The sequence below is a fragment of the Vombatus ursinus genome, unplaced genomic scaffold, assembly GCF_900497805.2.
Source record: "Vombatus ursinus unplaced genomic scaffold, bare-nosed wombat genome assembly UNPS02005659.1, whole genome shotgun sequence".
NCBI lineage: Eukaryota > Metazoa > Chordata > Mammalia > Diprotodontia > Vombatidae > Vombatus > Vombatus ursinus.
Genome location: NW_020945437.1, coordinates 696,544 through 717,524, shown reverse-complemented (window position 1 = coordinate 717,524; position 20,981 = coordinate 696,544). Strand labels below are relative to the sequence as shown.

The following is a 20,981-nucleotide window of genomic DNA, read 5'->3' as shown; positions in this document are numbered from 1 at the left end:
GTGGATGTGGCTCATGTCTTGCTCTTTATATTTTCTTAACATACAGTTACAGTACTTAATTTGTCAGAAATGGTACTATTAGATGGATAGGACTGATAAAACTGCTTACTTAACAGGAAGACAAATTCAATATGACAGATCTCTCTCACATTGTTTTGCAAAAGTCAGATCTCATGGTATTTTTGGTAAAAATAATTTATCATAGAAACCCAAAACAGAAATTAATTTTAGTTTCAAATTCAAAGAATGACGAATTTAACAAATTTAAATCACAATTAGATTTTTTTGGAAGACTGAAACATCTTAGGGATCTATACACGATGTCTTTATTCTCTTCTGAAGGTCTATCATATAAAGGAAATGCTCTTTGGAAACAACAGCTATTTTATCTTCTGCTCAGGTCACAGCACCCCCAATTCATTTCACATTTTAGAAATTCTTTTATTCATTTCTAAATTTTTAGCTTATAGCACTATTAATTTTAAGTTCAGAGAGAAGAATATATAGTAGCTACAGTAGATAACACCAAAAGGCAAGAAAACTCAGGCCAAAGATTGACAGATAATGTTGGTACTAAATGATTAAAATTAAAAATACACATCTTCCATTTCTGTTAGCAACTGATCACCTACGCAGTTAGGGAGGCATATGCCATCATTCACAGTCAATCTGACTTTGTGGTTTTGCTTTGCTGTTTTCATTGGAATGTCTTGTGGGAGGATTTGAGTGTTTGTTACATAGTATGGTGCTTAATAAAATAAATGCCTGTTGAATAGTCTTTGCTGTGACAAAATAAAACATGTCAATTAGTATTATTTAAAATTTTTAAAAATACATACAGAATTGGGCTATATTAGGTAATCACTCTTGGAAAAATGTGATGTGGTCATTGAACTGTGACAAAAGTTAAGTTTTTCTCTGTGAATACATGAAATTCCTATAATTACTAAAGAACATTAATTTGAGCAAATAATGAAGACATCTAACAGTTACATAATACTTCTATTAACACAATAGATTCTTACCAGGCATAGACAATTCCCAAAATCATGCCTCTTATTCTTAAAAAAAATAGATAATAGTTTTTTTTAGAAAAGGCATGATGTTTATGGTGCCCTGGTTTAGGAATCAGATTTACAAAACTTTATCAGTTTATAAGATTAAATTGCTGCCTTTATACAAGAAGACCAATACTGCCTATAGATGAATTTTTTTTTAACAAAGTTTATATGATTTTTGAGCTTCTCTCCCCTTTCCCCCCTTTAAAATTTTCTGGGTAACTCTCCATTTTTCATCAGTTATGCTTATTTTCAACTCCACAATACATCATGTCCCCTCTCAGGATACCTACCCTTTGGTGGTCCCCTCCCCTTCCTCATTACTCCTAGTGGGCAGGATTGTCTTACTTTTTCTTATTCATATCCCCAGAGTTTAGCAAGTGACTGGCACATAGTAGGTACTTAATAACTGTTTACTGAATTGAATTGTTAGAGCTTTGGTTTATATATAATCTGAGGAACTAGAAAAATCTTTCTGCAGGGGCTGTTCATTTGAAAGATGGAAATTCAGAGTAGTTTTATTGATACTTTTAAATAACTGTCAGTCAAATAAAATGGATTTAAAAAGGATGGAGAATGGCTAGGCATAGTGGCCCATACCTGTAATCCCTGTTACTGAGAGGCCAAGGCTGGTGAACTGCTAAATTTAGAAATTCTAAGCTACAGGAGGACTAAAGCTAGTTGGGTGTCTGCACCACGTCCTGCACTCTCTGGGAGTGGGGTTTCACAAAGCAAGGGGTGAACAAGCTTAGTTAGAAAGGACAGGGAAGATTAAAGCTTCTACAGTCATCAGGCCCGTGAATGGCCAGTATGCTTGCTGCCTTGGTGAGACATGGAGATGCAATTTTTTTAAAAATGGAGAACTCTTCCAAAAATCACCCTTTATGGATGCAACTTAAGCTCAAAAGAGGACCAGAAGTTTTGTGTAAGAGATAGCCTTTTTCTCCTTACTCTTAGGCCCCAAGGAACTGTGGAGATCACTTGGGTTCTCAAAGGTTATTCAAAGGAAGCACAAACCCTGGCAAGTTTTACCAAGCTGGAAAAGTTTTAAGTCTGGGTTTAGAAATAGATTATATACCTATAGTCCAAGGACAGTCAAGCCAGGTTCAGAGAGGCTCATCACCAGATTGGCTACAGGGTGATGAACTTTTCAACCAAAAGAAACCTTCAACAACAATTTACTAGGTTTCAAAGGGGTTGCCCTCTGCCCTGGTGGAAGTAATATCCACACCAATCTATCTGTGTATATCCTTGAAGTATTGAAAAAAAAATCACTGCTATTAAAGCATGGACAGAATCATGGGATCATAGACTTGGACCTCAGAGACCACTGAGTTCAACCCCTTCATCTTACTTACAACAAAACTGGGGCCCAGAGAAGGTACTACACTGATGATAAAGAGCGGAGCCAGAAACTGAACCAAGGTGTTCTGACTCCAAAGCTACCATCTATCCCACTATACCCCAAGGAGGCTGTGATTTCCATATTCTCAGTTTCATCTAAAGCTTCTTCTGAACTTGCCTTTAAGATGATGAGATTTAAAAAGTTTGGGGTAGAGGTTGGGTATTCAACCAGGACCTAGTCACTATGGTAGTTAAAAAGTCAGGGCTAGGTCTATAGTGCTAGCTGCTGGGTTGTGGGTCTCAGGAGCCTACTAAGAAGAGAAAATGCACTTCCATTACTAAAATACACCTAAGATAAATTTTAAAGATTTAAAAGCAATCTATACTTACAGTGTCGTAATTTTGTTCTAAGAATTCTGCCACCAACACTTTGTGTCTTGTTAATAAGTCCTAGAAAGAGAATGCACAGGAAAAAATTATTGTATTTAGTATATTCTATACGTATTCTTTATCTTTGCCAGACCCAAATCATCTCATTAATTAGCAACTTTAAAAATTGCAGAATATTTTAAGCTCTTTTATGTTACCATCCAACTTCAGGGAGTAAACTAGAACATTAAGGTAGTCTGCAGGAAATTAATAAAAAATTTCAAGGTTAGAAAGATCTAGGGGTTTAAAATTATACTAGTGTTATATTTATAAAACAAAATATTTCATTGGTAAAATCACAAACCTAAACACAAATCAAAAGTAAACTGGGTAAAATAACATTTTTCCAAATCATAACAATGTTTCCTGTCTACAGGAGGTAGTGTAGCATAGTAGCATACATAGAGAGCTGGCTTCAAAACCAGAAGACCTGAACTCAAGTTCAAATCTGATGCCTACGAGGGGCTACCCAGCCAAGTGAGCTGATCTCTCAGTGCTCTAGGCAACACTAAGGTTATAAACTGCAGAGAAGGCACCAAGATGAGCCAGTCAAGGGGATTTCCTCACACAAGAGTTGTCTGTACTATAAAATCCATAGTTTAGTCCCTATCCTTAACATATGATTATAATATATGACTTCTTCAATCCCATTCAATTCAATGAACATTTATAAGATACACAGATTGCATAAATCACTATACTATGCCCTGGGGGAGATATGAAATTGAGATGAGACATTCATGAAGCTTATAATGTATGAGAGATACGTGCAAACTGAAGAGAATAAGTTAAATGGATGTAGGGGTAGGAGAGGGAGACATGACTGACCGCAGAGGTGCTTGGGTGGTAGCAAAGAGGAAGTAGTATTTGAGTCGGGCCTTAACTGACGGGCAGAAACTCAAAGGGCTAATTCAGGGTGAAGGACATTTCAGACAAAGGGAAAGTAAAAAAAGGAACAGAGATGGAAAACTGTAAAGGGTGCTTAGGGGATGGAGAATAGTCCAGTTTAATGGAACTTGATTCGATAATCAACAGACTCATTATAATTATTTGAGCAAATAAGTAATATCAACAAATCAATAAATGAGGAAGAAGTCTAGCAATGATAGGAAGGAAGGAAGGAAGGACTAAGCAGTAGTGTGGAGAGAGGAAAAACTATTAAGAGGATATGTGCAATCTCATGGGATTTAGAGCTGGAAGGGATCTTTAAGTCTTCAAGCCCCCAGCTGAGGGCACTAAGATCCCAAAAGGGGAAGTGAATTGCCCAAGATCACAAAGCTAATAAGTTGCAGAGGTAGGGTGGAGATCGAGGATCCCTAAAATGATGCTATTTCTTCTCCACCACAGAGGCTGCTGCTGTGTAGCAGGCACAGGAGTGCCGGTGGGTTGTAAGAAAGGCTGTCCTTGATGGTGTTAGTGGGGAAGAGACAGCAGGGAATGGATGGAAGAACTGATGATTTTTACATAGGCAATATTAAAATGTTAGGCAGAGGTAAACATATAGAAATAAGACTGTTTTGTGCTATTTAAAAATGCTTTTTGCCAGGCAGTTTCCCTGATTTTTAAATTATATTTAGGAAAGATCAATTATACTTAGAATGGAAGAATTACTATACTATAAGGATGTATGAAAATTAGAGTATTTTAAAAATAAAATTATTGTGACCACTTAAGGCTAAGTAGCTTCATGACAGTTCTTAGTATAAATTGTTCTGTACATGTAGTTCTATGTTATTAATGGAATAACTTACAGAATACCATATAATGGAATGGAAGAGAATTTTTCCTGTTCTCTACCCATACCTCAGCTGTATCCTAATTTAAACCAAATCTTTTAATAATTCTAGTCTACCCTAATCCTCTCAATGAACTCATTAGTTAAATACCTTGTCCTGCACACCTTGCAGAATTTAATTAAAAAGCATATATCTTATAACCAGCAAAAATTCCAAAGCCTTCTTATTCTAAATAGCCTTAGATCTTAATAAATGTCTAATTAAAGACTTTTATTGGGGACATGGGAAAAAGTGGGCCTGTGTCAAAATCCATGAGTTTAATATTTTAGCAAATAGAAAAAAAATGAATCATTTAAGTTATAGTATTCTGAACTTTCATTCTAAGTTGAAAATAATGACAAGTTGGCTCTTATTTAAAAATACTTGTTATTGCACTGCTATGTATGTTGAACATTCAAAGACCTACTACTTCTCCTTCTAAGGTCCTCAGTAATGCTTTGGAGGGAAAGCTTTAAATGGGGGACCTCCCAGTATCCAAAGGGGTTTCACTTCCAGCTTGAACTAGTTTCTGTTTTGAGGGATCTCCAAAGAAATAAGGTAGTTTCAAGACTATGTTGAAGTTTTCAGTCTGTTCTTGGGGGGGGGGGTGCACTGAGCAGACTACTCCAGATTCCCAGGCACAGAAAGAAATTCTCTCCAGTTGCTTGTGGATTGGGGATAAGCACCTCACCACATTATAATCTGCAGCCAGTATCCAATTGTAATAATAACTTCAAATCTTGAGTCTAAAAGAGATAAAGGCTCAAAGGGAGACTGGAAATTAACACAGCCACTGCAGGTCAAAGAATAATTATCTACTAAAGCAGAGCATGGAATACAAAGGTTTTTTGTCATATCTTGGTACTGTCATTCATTTACCATATACATTCCCTGTCTCTGAGGAAGAGTTGGTCCTTGTTTCAACACTCAGCTCAAATTCCACTTTTTGTAGGAGGCCTTTTTTAATTCCTCCTGCTTTTCTTGCCTTTATTTTGCATATACATGGTTATTTAAGTGTTTTCTGCACAATTAGAATGAGATCCCTGAGGGCTGGGACAGTGTTGTCTTACCCTTCTTTGTATCCCCAAAGTGTAGCCCAATGCTTGGTACATACTAGGTGCTCAATAAATTCTTGTTGACAGACTGACTGACTGATAGGGAAAACTCACCATATCATCATTTTCAAATTCTAATGCTATTTTATGTGTATGTAAATACTCATATACATGATCTTGTAGTTTGTGATTTTATACCAGAACGGTAAACATTTATCATGTCCAAATGTTGATTTTAGGGGAAAAAATTCTAGATTTTAATGATTAATTTGATTTAGTTGCTCATGGGTATTTGTCCTGTTAAGCGTGTGGTGGTGACACACTAGATGTCTCACCTAGGGGACATTCACAAGTTCCATGTAACTTCTCTTCTTTGTGCCATCAGGCTCTTGATACACCCAGCTCTGGTTTACTTTTTCCAACTTCCAGTGGAGGGAAAGCTATAAAAGGACTAATTGATTGTCCAAGAGAAATGTAGCAACTCAATACTGGCTATAGCAACTTAGTATACTGTACATGATATACCAAATTAAATTAAATCCAAGAGTATGTCAGTAAAATATAACAACAGGACTTTTCTCATGATGCCAGTCTACTGGGAATCTCTTTAGCTTCACACAACCAAGACAAGTTAGCAGCATGGAGTAGTAGGGCTCTGGATTTGGAGCCAGAAGATTGGATTTTAAGCCAGGCTCTGTTCATTTACAATCTGTATGAAATCTGTTTTCTCTCTCTAGATGCAATGTCCTTGCCTGTAAAATCAGGAGGTTGGCCTAAATGATCCCCTTGAACTCTAAAATCCTACGATCTTAAGTCTAGTACTATAGAAAGTAACTGGAAATACCAAGGCTGGAATGCAAATCAAATCAAATAAGCTTCTTTTGTTACTCAATAATAAAGCTGAGCTGCATTAAAAATTCAATCTGGCTAAAAATAGGACAGCAAAGAATACTAATGAAGAATATTTTAACCCATGAAATATTTTAAAACTTACATGAAAGTTAAATCTTGTTTATTAAATATACCTTATCAATCATTTACTTTTCTACTTCTAGTTCTATGGTTCTAATTACTTACAAATTTTTCCTTACAATTAGCTTTTTTAGGTTAAAAAAAAATAGCCATTTCCATGACAGCAATGTACCATCTGATAGGGAAAAAAAAAACCCTCCAGCATCTCTATTTAGGAGATTGCTTCTCTAGCTCTTTTGGCAACAGGATTTTTGCATTAAAGAAATGGAACCATCTATCACATTAAACTTCAGAGCCAAAGTTTTATGCCACTGAGGCCTTACAGTGTTGATTTCCTTAAGATTGGTCTGTAGCCATACCAACTATTTTTGTTCTTTTTGAAATCAGGATGCTGCATATCCAGCTACCTATCTACATATATCTGTGTGTGTTTTATGTGTGAGTGTGTGAGTATATAGTATATACGTTTCTACATATACATGAATATGCATATATATCTATTTCCTTCCCCTATGTTTAAGTTCATCTTTCCTTCTTGGTATTCTCTTGCCTCTCTCTCCCCTAACTGCCTCCTTCTTTTTGTTTGCTCCTTTTCCTTCTGCCCGTCATCTGATCAGTCTTTCTTCTCTGATCTCCAACTCTCTCATTGCCCTTACAAACTCGCTTTTCTTCCCTTCCTTTTCCCCCTCCAAATCTGCCCGCTCCCCTGCCTTGCCAGCTCTGTCTCTTACTAGAAAGTGACCTTGGACAAGTGACTTAACCTTTCTGACCTTCGTTTTCCTCACTTGTATAATACCACTTGTATCGCCTCCTCACAAAGGGTCATTGTGAGGATCCAATGAGATAATGCATGATTAGCATTCTTGTTCTTCTTTCTATCCCGTGCTTTCTCCACCCTATCTCCTTCTATAGCTAAAATGCCTTCACTTCCTCCATTTCACCCCCCTTTTCCTCTCGCTTTGCCTGCTCCTATTCCTCCTCTGCCCTGCCCTCTACTCAGGGCTCTTTTGCTTTTCTTTCTAAACCCCTTTCTGCTCTCCTTTTTTCCTCCTCTGACATTTTTTTAACTATTCATGTGCTCTTTCACTGCTTCTGGAGCCATGGAGCTTCTCTAATAAGTGTTTCCAAGATTTACATAACCTCTATAGAATAATGTGACAAGCAGGCCACTGCTAAACTGCCATGTTCACCCCTGACAAAGTCAAAACATTGCAGGTCATAGTTTAGGGCACAAAGCAACTGAATGATTGTTTTTTGAAGTAGTTAAACCCTGGTCATGACTACTACTCAGCTCTATAGACATTGTTTACTACAAGCAGGGTGGGAACTGGAAGCCACTGAGAAGGGGAAATCCTAGAACAGGTAAAATGAGATGAAAGGAGAGGGTTGTGAGGACCAGTAAAAATGTGCCACAGACCAGCACTGGTCCATAGATGAAAGTCTGGAAAAACTATCCTGTAACATACATCTGTGAAACGGTCAGCTAGGATCAGAGGTACAATCTATGCATAAGGAATAGGTATTTCCTCCACGCACGAAGTTCTCTAGAAAAATTGAAACTTGGGCTCCCAGCATTAGTTCTTACTGCCAGAGGTAACCATGTCAGGCAGACAGATGCAAAGTTATTTACCTTAAACGTGGCAAAGGCATCTGAAGCAATGTCAAACGTGGACAATTCCACATATTTGAAAAATTCTCTGAACTGACTGGAAAACAGGACGATTTTGGCAAGTGGTTCATATCGGATACATTCTCTCAGCATAATTCCACAACGTAAGGCAACCTGGGGTGCTTCGTACCTAAAGTGTCAAAATCATAAATATACAGTTATCTTAAAATGCAATATATTACCAGCATGCTTGTGATAAAAGAGAAAAAGCACTAGATTAGAAGGAAGAACTCTGTTCTGAGCCTAGATTTGGTATTACCCAGTTGTATACCCCTTGGGTAGAACTAACCTGGCCAGTCTGAGCCCCATGTATAAAAGGTTGGATTAAGTTACATTTGATTTACTTTCAAGAGGCACTATGGAATAGTGCACAGAGTATTGGACTTGGAATCTGGAAGACTAGTTCAAATCCCACCCCCAGCACATGCTAGCTATGCGACCATGGACAATCACAACCTCTTCGAGTTTCAGTTTCCTCATCTGTAAAAGTGAGTAATACCTGCAGTACTTCAGTCGCAGGGTTGTTGCAAAGCTCAACAACAATAATGTATGTACTTTACAAAACTTAAACCAATCCGACCTCAGACACATAACATTTACTAGCTGTGTGACAAAAAAAAAACAAAACAAAAACAAACGAACAAACAAAAAAACTTAAACCACTATCATGTTGTGACTATTATTCTCATTATTCAGCTCATGCTTCTTCAGGACAATGTCTGATCTGGGTCTCTGGCCATTTTCCTGACATGCTGTGCTGTACCCTCTGCCTCAAAACAGGTCCTTTGACTCCTTTTTTTTTTCAGGCTCTTCATTGGCAAGAGTTCACCATAATTAGCAGGCCCCAGACCCACCAGCCAAATTCCTGCCATGCTGTCATGTTTGTAACCCTCCATCACCCTCCCACCCATTCCTGAAACAACATTTTTATCTTCTTATGTTGTGGACAATAATCAAATCCACACTATCACTTCTGGAAAGGAAGTATCAATCATTGTCCTATGACTCCGCTCAATGTCCCTCCCTGGCCATCACATACGTTCTGTCTTTTCCTATTAGAAGATAAGCTCCTTGAAGGCAAGACTGTCTTGCCTTCTATACTTTTATCTATTTAGCACAGTGTCTGGCATTTAGTAAACAATTAATGCCTTTTCATTCATTTACCTGGAGATTTCAAAATACTCCACCCCAACAAGCATGTGCCAAAGAAGACTATTCAATAGATGAATACTAAAGATGTAAGAATACTAAAAATGTAAGATACAGCTTTTGTATCTGTTTTCTCATAAAAAGATGCATTTTTTTAAAAAATGAAAATGAAGACAGCTATGTAAGCTCACTGGCTAAGGGTTAATATTCAACCTATCTATGTGAGTTGTCATATATGGCCAATAAAACGATTGGGCTTCAGGGACTAATATGAAAAGAGAAATTAAGAGATAAGTCTGGCCAAGCATTAGAGAAGATAACGGATAGATAGAGCTGAATTAGGTAAAACTTTAAAATGTAAAACATCATGAAACAAATGAAGAACATTTGATTTCTATTTACTAAAATACTATAATAACAATCATTAGAAATACATTGGCATGAGGGTGGAACTCAGCAAGGTGCTATGTGGAGGAGAAGAAGTGGGAATTTAAGAAGAAATCAAGTCAGCGGACATTTACTAAATAAATGTATACTAAATTCCAGGCACTGTGCTATAGTGCTGGGTATGCAAAGAAAGGCAAACAATAGCACCTGCTCTCACAAAACTCACAGTCTAATAGGATAGACAATTTTCTTTCCTTCTTTCTTTTCTTTCTTTCTTTCTTTTTTTTTTTTTTTAGTGAGGCAACTGGGTTGAAGTAATTTGCCCAGAGTCACACAGTTAGTAAGTGTTATGTGTGTGAGGCCACATTTGAACTCAGGTCCTTCTGACTCCAGGGCCATTGCTTTATCCAGTACACCACCCAGCTGCCCCTAGGGTAGACAATTTTCAAACAACTATGTACAAACTACATATACATCTATGTGTGTGTATATATACATAGATACGATAAATTGGAGATAATTTCAGACAGAAGGCATTAGTATTAAGAGAGGCTGGGAAAGACATTGCAGAAGGTAGGATATTAGCTGGGATCTGGTGGAAGACAGGAAAACTGGGAGATGGAGATGAGGAGGGAGAGGGCCCACAGTCAGTAGATGGATTGTCTTGGGTGAGGAACAGCAAATAGGCAAGTGTCGCTGGATCACAGAGTACAAGTTAAGGTGGTTGTTGTCCTTCATTCTCAAAGAGGACCAAAATGACATCACTCTGTTAGAGTCAAGTTTCAGTGTGTCTAACTGGCTGATCAGATCAATATGTGCTCAGAAGCTCTAGCACAGGTCAGGCACAAATAATCTACATGAATATCTGATTTGGAGATGTCTCTAAATTTGTGTATCTCACATTCCTTTCGAGCCACTGCAATTCTGCTTTGCTCACAGAGCACAGCACCTTCTTTGATGTGGGTGCACCATGCTTGGGCAGTCCTGTGCCAGTGTCTCCCATTTCACACAACTGATTCCAAAGTTCTTCAGAGAGACTGGAAAGCTAGAAAAGAGCCAGACTATGAAGGGTTTTAAATTTCAAAAAGAGAATCTTACATTTGCTCCTGAAGGCAATAGGAGCTACCGGGGTTTACTGAAGGAGGGTAGAGGGGAAGGTGACCTGGTCTCAGTTTGACAGCTGAGTAAAGCATGGACTGGAGTAGGGAGACCAACCAGAAGGCTGCACCAAGGTGGTAGCAGTACGAGAGCAGAGAAGCTGGTGTCGGTGAGAGATATTAGGAAAGGAGAAACAACAGGGCTTGGCAACTGATAGAATAAGGAGGGTGAGACAGTGGATTGTCAAGCACGTTGTGAGCCTGAGTGGGGAAGATGGCGGTACCCTTGATAATACTGGAGAAGTTTAGGAAGAGGGGAGGAGGAAGAGATAAGGAGTTATGTTTTAGACATGTTGGGTTTAAGACGTCTATGGGTAAACCAGCTCGAGATAGCCAATAGGCAGTTGGAGGTGACTTAGAGAGTAGAGTTCAAGACCACAGATAGCAGGATCTAGAAAAGGAAGAAGTCATTCTCAAAAGCCAGTGGGTGGATAAACGTGTCAGAGATTTCACAGAGAGACCCACTTCAACCCACTCAAGATAAAATGGTCTTTTTCTGCTATCACTGATCCATAACTCCTTCATTTTTGTTAGGGAAAACTTTCATATTATCCATATTTTGGATAAGGAAAGGGATAAAGGAATGAGCATTTATTAAGTGCCTACTATGTGCCAGGAACTTTGCTAAGCACTTTATAGATACTATCTCATTTGATCCTCATAACAACCTTAGGAGGTAGGTACTATTATTATCCCTATTTTACAGTCAAGGAAACCGAGGAAGGTAGAAGTGAGGTGACTTGCCCAAGGCCACACAGCTAGTAAGCCCCGAATTCTCATTGTGCCACCCCGCTGCCACTGAGAGAGTCAGAAAGTTACGAGGGACTTTAAAGACCTCTCATTTTGTGAGCAAAGACAAGCAAGGAGCAAACAGAAAGCTAGAGGGATCTGCCTAACGACACAATGTGAGAGCTGGGCCACGAACTCAGATATTCTGATTCCAAATTTGACGCTTTTTCCCTTGCACTACACCATACAAACATTAAAATGTAATATTCATAGTTACCGCCCCCCCCCCCCCACAAAGGCCTTTTCAAGAAGAGGAATAGGCAAAGCAACACAAAGTTTGAATGAAGAGAAACTTCAAAAACACCACACCCTAAAATCTCCCCATGCGTGTGCACAGTCAGCCGTGTTGGTAATGCGGGCAGCAGGGGACTAAGGTGGGACAGACCTCTGCTGACAAGAGCAGCGAAGCCTGCATCGGGATCCAAACCAGGAGAAACCTAAGGCAGGGCAGTCCTGGGGGCACTTGAAAGTATTGCCAGAAGATGGAGCTGAATGAAGTCAGGAGGCCAGGAACTTTAAAAGACAAGGTGACTCTATGTTCACCTGTTTCCCCAAAGTATTAGCAGTTGTGTGTGTGTTCCTCTGCCCTTGCCCTGTGTTGAACCACGGGCATGGCCAATGCTAGCTTTGTCTCACGTGTGACCTCCTAACTCAGCCACTCCAATAAGACCCTGAACTTGGAGAGCAAAGTTCCAGAATTTTGAGCTACATCAAGTTTTGTTTTTAAAGAACTTTTTTCTCCTTAATACAAAATTCCCTTTTTTTTATTTGAGCAACTACCTGCTAGGCATTTTAAGCAGGTAAGAACACATATTCAACCACCATTAATTAAGATTAGAGGTTATTAATGGCTGCTCAAGTTTTAACAGGTACTGAGATACTCTGTATAGATTATCTGATGATCCTGTCATTTTCACAATTTAACTTCTTCCTTTAAAAAATCCACTATAAAATTTTAACTACCAAAGAAGGGCACTTCTATGTACACAGCAGAACACAAAAATATGAAACCAGAAGCTTCTTTTCTTGCTGCTTGTAACTCAATTTCTAAAATGAGACTAGTGAAAAAAATTTTCCATCCCAAATTTTGGGTACATTATCTATTCTTTTCTTGATATAGTTTATGAGAACCGTCTGTGAGACAAGAAATATGTGATGCATTTATCACTGGTCTATTCTTGGGAATCATAACAACATTAAAAAAATGGTACTAAGCCTGGCTAGTCCAGGCTACTATTGTTTCTAACAGTTGCACCACCAATGTTTTAAAGAAGAGTAGTTCTGTCCTCCATGGTGACAGCCTCAGAAGGGAAGTGATCTATTTCCCCAAACAAACTGGTACCCCTAAGTAATGTTATGGAACTAGTACACACAAATCCTAAATCCTTTGGAATTTATTTTTAACTTCATTCTATGCCAGTCACTTTATAAAAATAAATCTAATAATTTACATCCCTGGCCTAAATTAATGCTCCCGGCAGGGGAATGGCAGAAGGCATCTGAGTGGTATATGATGAGGCAAGGAGAAGAGGGAGCTCTAAGCCAGCGGTCTCAATTTTTCTGTAAAATATGAGGTAAGGTTCTCAGCTGAGAGAGTGGGGGTAGGGGGAAGAATGGGAAGTCTGAGTAGGGATGGAAATGTTTGAAAGAGCTGCTGTGGAGAGTGGGATAATGAGTTAATAAGGGAGGTACAGTAGGAATGCCAAGCAGCAGTGAGGACCCAGCTGAGGTTATGTAACATAAATTTATAGTGGATCCAGAAAGAACAGTTGTGTGATTTTCTCTACTTTTGTTTAGCAGCACATATGTAGAAGTGAAGATGACAAATGGTGGGAGTGATCCAAGGTTGAGGCTTGACTGGGGTGTAATTGGCAATATGATAAGGGGGCTAGGGGTTCAAGAGAGGAGGATAGTGTAGAGCTGAATTGGTTCACCAAGGAGTCAAGAGAGAGAGAAGAGAAGAGAGTGGCTAGTGCAGGAGAGATGACCTGGGAGAGAACTGAGGGGTCAAGAGATTGGATTGATTGGATTGGTAAACAGTAAGGTTATGTAAATGAAGGCAGAGGGAGAGGTGAAAAGTAATGGTGACAACCTCAGAAAAGAAGTGATTTATTTCCCCAAACAAAACATGGTCAGATAAAGAAATTTCACAATTCTTGAACATGGAGGTGGCACATTTGGGGGTGATGGCAAGATCTAGATCTCCTTAATAAAAGGATTTATTCTGTGAAATTTGGACTCAGTCAAAAGGCTGTACTCAAGGACCTAGAAGGCCACATGCAGTCTTGAGGCCACAGGTTCCCCACCCCTTTTAGAGTATGACCACCTCTGTGTGTGGCTGAGGTGGGGTGGAGGAGTAGCTTATGGGAGGTGAGTAGGCTGAAGAACTGAGTGGTTAGGGTGTTTGAGGGAGAATGAATATGTATGTTCAAATCCTCTACTATGAGGGCAAGAGTTGGGAAGGGGAGAAAAACTGTAAGCTAGGTATCAAACTCATTGAGGAAGGAAGGGGTGTGACCTGAGAAGCTGTGACAACAGCCACCAGGATTTTGATTGGAGAGTAGATATGAATTCTGAGTGACGGAAGAAGGGAGAGAACTTGAAACTGGCAATGGGGAGAAAGGAGTATTCCAACACCCCCACCTTGACTAGTGAGCCGAGGAAAATGAGTGAAGCTATAGCTAGTACTGAAGAGGGTGACCAGCGAGGCTGGGTCATTGAAGGAAGCCAGGTTTCAGTAACAGCTAGCAGATGGAAGGTGTGGGAAGGGAACAGTTTAAGATGAAGGAAAGTTTGTCGCCTATGGAAGAGGCATTCCACAGGGCACAGTGGAAGGGCGAGGTGGAGTTGGGATGAAACTTTGGGGTGGGAGGGTTGGGAGAATGGGTGTGAGGAATCAGGTGGTAGGGAATAGGGTGGGTATAGGTATATGGAGTGGGATTTGGATGATGGTCTACAGGAGTTGAGTCACTGGGATGTGAAGGTTATGAACTGCTGTGAGCATGTTCATCACTGGCGATGTCCAAAAGAGCAATTCAATTCAACAAACACCTATTAAACACTTACTGTGTGTTGAGAATACGAAAGCAAAAATGATTTGATCAGGAAACCAGGTTCAAATGCCAGTGTTGATACTTACAAGCTGTATGACCTTGGGCAAATCCTTTAACCACCCTGAGCTTTAGTTCCCTCTTCCTACTGCAGACGTTTATGAGATCTATGACTCTGGGCAGCTCACTTAGCCTCTGCCTGCTTCAGATTCCTCAACTAGAAAATTAGGGGGTTGGGCTTGATGGTCTCTGGAGCCCCTTCCAGCTCCAAGTCTGTAAGCCTGTCATCCTAAAATCTGCTAAAATGGGAATAACAACAGTACTCATATTGTCTATCTTACAGTGTTGTTGTGAGAAGAGTACTTTGTAAATTGTAAAGTGCTATATGTAAGTGGTATTACTATTTTATTACAACGATAAAGCTCTAGTAGACTTTTTCTTCCTTGACTGCTTCTGGTTTACTAGGGAATTTAAAATTAAGTGTTAGTTTTTGTTGCTTACAGATTGATCTAATAATTAACTAGCAATGGTCATTCTTTGCAAAGTCACACCTGTCGTTTGGGTGGCTGACTTTCAAACCCATAATTACAGATGGAGTGATAAATCAGCAACCTATGACTTGATCCTTTCCATACCTGTCTCAAACCAGTTCTTTTCTTTACAAGGTTTTTTTTTTCCTGTTAGTTACTGTTGACATTTTTCAGTTCAAATTCATACAATCATATACATATAAACCCAAAGAGCTGAAGACTAAAGATCTATGGTATTAAACATGGGAAGTTATTTTTTTCAAACTACAATGTGGCATAAGCTCAAAGTTGCAGTAGCTTTTATGATCTTTAGAATGCAAAATATCTGGTCAGCGAATTGCCATATGCTAATGAATCAACAAGTATTTATGTGCCAGGCACTAGGGTAAGTGTTGGAGATACAAATACAATGAGTGGAAAAAAATGCCTATTTGTAAGGGACATATGTTTTAATGGAGGAACCAGATATGGTAGTATACAACTGTAATCTCTGCTACAGTCAGGGGATGAGGCTGATAGATTGCTTGAGCTCAGGGCTAAGCTGACTGGGTGTCCACACCAAGTCTGACATCAATATGGTGGGCCCCTGCAGTGGGAGGGAGGCTCGAGTTGCTTCAGGAGGGGCAAACTGGCCCAAGTCAGAAACAGAACAGATCAGAGCTTTTAGGCTGATCAGGATCAGTGGGATGGAGCCTATCACTATCTGTTATATTTCCAACCTGGGCAATATAGTTAGATCCAGGCTCAAAAAAGAAAAAGGTGTGTATATATACATATATATATGTATATATATATATGCTTTTATAGTATTTATGTGTTATAAAAGAGAACTAGATTCAGAATCAGGAGGACCTGGATTCAAATCTGTGAATGAATGAAAAGCATTTATTAAGCACTTACTATATGCCTCCATTTCCTTAGCTGTAAAATAAGGGGGATGGACTATATGATACCTAAGGTTACTTCCCGATCTAGATCTTCGATCTTGTGATAAGATTTTAACTGATGAATCATGAAAAGTTCATAGGTCCATATACAAAGGTTAGAAAAGTAAGGTTAGAAAAAGTAAAGGGTAGGTAAATTGATTAAAAAGAACAAGTAATTAACTGGGAAACAAAATGGTCAATATGAAAAACTAGCCATCTTTGTTTCCATGGGGACTCTTTGATGGTGCTCAAAGCATTCTGAGGCAGTCTCACTGGAGCAAGAATCACACTTAGAAGACCAATCTTGGGGAAAAGTAGGGGAACCAAGTATAAGTTTTTCGGGAAAAAAAATACACCCAAGAAGGAGTCCTAGAGATGTAGAGCCAAGAGATCAAATATTTTAGTCAAATATACACCATGATCATCAACTGCCACTTGGACGTAGCAAATCCAACCTGTCCAAAAGAGATAATCACTCATTATCTTCCCCCCTAAATCCTAATCTCTTCAAACTTTCCTATTATGGTCAATGGTACCATGATTTTCTAGTCATCCAGGATCCTAACCTTGGCGTCATTCCCAATTCCTCTCTCTTGCTCACTTCAAATAACTAATCAGCTGTCAAAATTTCTTTCTCTATTACATCTCTTCAATAAATTCTCTTCTGTCCACTCATACATTCACCACCCTACTTCAGGCTCTCATTACTTCTCTCCTGGACAATCACAATAGCCTCCTAATTGAACTTTCTGCCTCAAATCTCTCTCTAGTCCAATCTCTCTACTCCATCCACTGCTGCTTAAGTGATTTTTATAAACGGAAGGTCTGACCATGTCATCCAACTATTCAACAGTCAGTCAACCAACAAGTATTTATTAAGTGCCTACTATGTACCAGTCAACATCTTACTATTTCTTCTAGGATTATATATAAACTCTTTGGTTCAGCATTTAAAGCTTTTCACAACCTAGTTCCTTTATATCTTTTCTAGGCTTTTAACACATTACTCTCCTCCTCTCTACCCTGTGATCCAGCTATACTGGCTTACTTGCTATTACACACACACACACACACACACACACACACACACACACACACACACACGTGCGCGCGCGCCATACTCCATCTCATGTCTCTATGACCTTGCTTTTCTTTGTATGCTCAGTACAACTCAGTACAGTGCCTGGCACAGAGTAAGTTCTCCATGAAGGGATCCAGGGCTTATGATAAGCAACAAAAAGGGTGGTAGGGAAGCTCTTCTACTGTTCCTGGTGTGTTTCTTAAATTGTATTGTGCTACTGGAATTTTTTTTTGAGATGTAATTGAAGGGAACAGCTTGCTATAACACAAATTTAAATAAGCCATGCAGCATGTAACTTTTGTGTTCAATTCATTAAGCATATGTATGAGTATAGAACACTGCATAAATGGTAAAAAAAAATTGTTTTAGTTGGTTTTGCTTGACTGTTTTCTTTGTTACAAGGGGAGATTTAACCTTGGGTCTGATGTTGATGGTAATATCTGGGGCTTGCCTGGGTTACTGGGAGGTTATGGTTGAGAGAAGAATGACTTGCCACATGGTAGCTAGTACGTGTCAGAGGGGGGATTTGAACCCAGATATTCATGACTCTGAGGCCCACTGGACAGTCACTGAATCATGCTCCCTCTTTGCAAACTACTAAGAGGAAATTTAATATGGGTAAATCGCTATCAGTTACATAGCATTTTAAGGTTTACAAAGCACTTGCATATCTTTTCTCATTTGATATGTGGTCTTACACATGGATTGAAAAATTCAACTTCTCCAGTACAAAATGAGGGCAGTGTGACTACCAAGCTATGGACCTGAACAAAGGTCTTGGAGTTTTAGCAGGCTGCAACCCTAAGGAATCAGCAGTGTGACATGATAATGAAAAACTGATCTAAGAGAGTCACTGCCTCCAAGACTCAGAGGGATCCTGCTGTCCTCTGTCCTGGTCTGGCTGCTCCTGAAAGTAGTCGGTTCTGGGACCCACTTTGGGGAAGAAAACTGATGTGTTAAAGCACATCCAGAGGAGGGCAGCCAGGATGCTGAAATGCCATACAAAGCCTGGATCTAGGAAGGAACAGGGAGGGGCTTAGCTTGCAGAACTGAAGTCTTAGACATGATAGCTGTCCTTCAAGTGTTTGATAGATAGGGGACCAAACTAGCTTTCTTAGCCCCAGAAAATAGACAGCAATAATAAAATAGGATTAAAAGAGTAATAGTAACAGTACAAACAATGGGTGGAAACTGAAGAAGAACCGATTTAGGCTCAATGTACATAAAAACCTCCTAATCTTCAGTGCAATCCTCAGATACAATGAGTGGTCTTTACTCTCCCTCTCCCCAGATTTCTTCAAAGGCTCCCCTTTTCAGGAGGAGAGGAATTCTTCTTCATGTATGGTTAATGCGTCTGGCTTCTAAGGACCCTTCTAACTATGAGCAGCTATGATTCTGCGAGAATTGGAGGGGAAGGCAAGAGGAGTTGAGGGACATGTCAGATACATGATACCTTATTCAATGTTTGCTCCCCAAATAATTTGTCAAGTAACCCAAACCACCACTGGTGGCATCAACTGAAGTTATGTCTTCATAAGCCAACAAAAGCTATAAATAGCCTTCGTTAACTAAGACAACTAGTCAACCAAGAGAACCAGAACAAAAAATGTGATAACGAGCTTTGGCAGCAACAGTTAAACGAAATGAAGTACAGCAATAGCATGATAAACTAATCATCTCATCATCTTGCAAGATCCAATGAATCTCCTTTCTCACTCCTCCACAGTGCCCTTTGCCTCTCCACCTGGGGGAGGGAGCCGTCAGCTTCTCCATTTAAGGAGGGGAACAGGACGGACATCTCCTCACCTCCTGCCTGGCTGCTGTCCTTCTGGACTTCTCTGGCTTTTCCACCATGCCCTCCTGCCACTGCCCTTCACGCTCTTCAGCTCTCTTTGGACTCTGAGGTCAGGGACTGTCTTTCTTTTTGGTATCTGTATCCCTAGCATTTAGCACAGTGCCTGGCATGTGTTTTTGTTCAGTGGTTTAGTTGTGTCTGACTCACAAAAAAAAAAAAAAAAAAGAAAGAAAGAGAGAAAGAAAGAAAACCTTCAGAGGGGGCAGCTAGGTGGCACAGTGGATAGAGCCCCAGCCTTGGAGTCAGGAGGACCTAAGTTCAAATGCGACCTCAGACAATTGACACTTACTACCTGTGTGACCCTGGGCAAGTCACTTAACCCCAATTGCCTCGCAAAAAAAAAAAAAGTTGTGTCCAACTCTACATAACTCCATAGTTTTCCTGGCAAAGACACTGGAGAGGTTTGCCATTTCCTTCTCCAGTTTATCCCCCTTTTACAGATGAGGAACTGAGGCAAACAGAAGTTAAGTGACTTTCCAGGGTCACACAGCTAGTATCTGAGGCCAGATCTGAACTCATATCTTCCTGACTCCAGGCCCGGTGCTCTATCCCCTGCACCACCTGGCTATCCCTGTCTGGCACACGGTAGGCACTTAACAAATGATTATTGACTGACCATTAACTATTGTGAACCATTATGATTATAAGCTAAATGTACATAATCACTGATAGATGTTGAATAAAATAAAAATAAAGCTAACATTTACATAATGCTTACTACGCATCAGGCACTGTGCTGAACATTTTACAATTATTACCTTTTTTGATCCTCACAGCAACCCTGAGAGGTAGATGTTATTATTATCTCCATTTTACAGATGAGGAACCTGAGGCAAACAGAGGTTTCTGAGAGTCACCCAGCTAGGAAGTGTCTGAGGCTGGATTTGAACTAAGGTCTCCATGAATACAGGCCCAGCACTCTATCCATTGCATCACCTAGTGACACAGTTAATATCTTGCTTTTGCAATAAAACACTGCAAACTGAAGACTTACATTTAATATTTCGATCTGAATGTCAGTCCTTAAAAATGATATAAAAAAATAACACCACATGATAACAGTAAAATTATACAACTGCTTTTGTCCATTAGTCATGGTAAACGCATTTGATAGCTCTCTTTCACCTATAACTTATTAAAATATCTTTCCAGTGTAGAATAAGCAAATGATATTCATGAACTTCTCAACAGCTGGTCTTCCATAGGAATTGTCCCATGTAACTTAGGTGAGAAAACCTGGTGGTTCGATGAGGCCGATGGCATTTCTCCCACAGCTGCTATAGGAGACTATAATATCCATAGTTCTATGATCTACACGAAAGCCACACTGGCTACCAGTTAAACTTACTACAATAGAGTGCTTTAGTGAAATGGATTTTCCATCAGAAAACCAGAGGCAGCTAGGCGGCACCACAGTGCACAGAGCACTGGGCCTGGAGTTATTGAAGACCCAAGTTCAAACCCAGCCTCAGACCTTTAACAATAGCTGTGTGACCCTGGGCAAGTCACTTAACCCTGTTTACCTTAATTCACTGGAGAAGGAAATGGCAAACCAGTACCTCTGCCAAAAAACCCGATGGGTAGTATTGGCGTTTTATGGTCCACGGGGTCATGAATAGTAGGAAGTAACTGAAAGGTCTGCCGCTTACTGAAGTAGTGTGACTTTGGGCAAGCCACTTAACTTTTCTAGCCCCCTTCCATTTCTTCATCTGTGAAATTAGAGGATTAGGCTACATAACCTCTATGGCCTCTTCC

At 39.6% G+C, this 20,981-nt stretch overlaps 1 protein-coding gene across 2 annotated transcripts in view; it reads right to left on the bottom strand.

The window, feature by feature from the left end:
* CAB39L (calcium binding protein 39 like) overlaps positions 1-20,981 on the bottom strand; it is a 155,905-nt gene that overhangs the window by 30,890 nt on the left and 104,034 nt on the right. For both annotated transcript variants that reach the window (XM_027848330.1, XM_027848329.1), the window contains 2 exons: positions 8,264-8,432; positions 2,793-2,852 (listed from right to left, as the gene is read on the bottom strand). In XM_027848330.1, the coding sequence (XP_027704131.1) occupies positions 2,793-2,852; positions 8,264-8,432 (229 nt within the window). The remainder of the gene's footprint in view (positions 1-2,792; positions 2,853-8,263; positions 8,433-20,981) is intronic.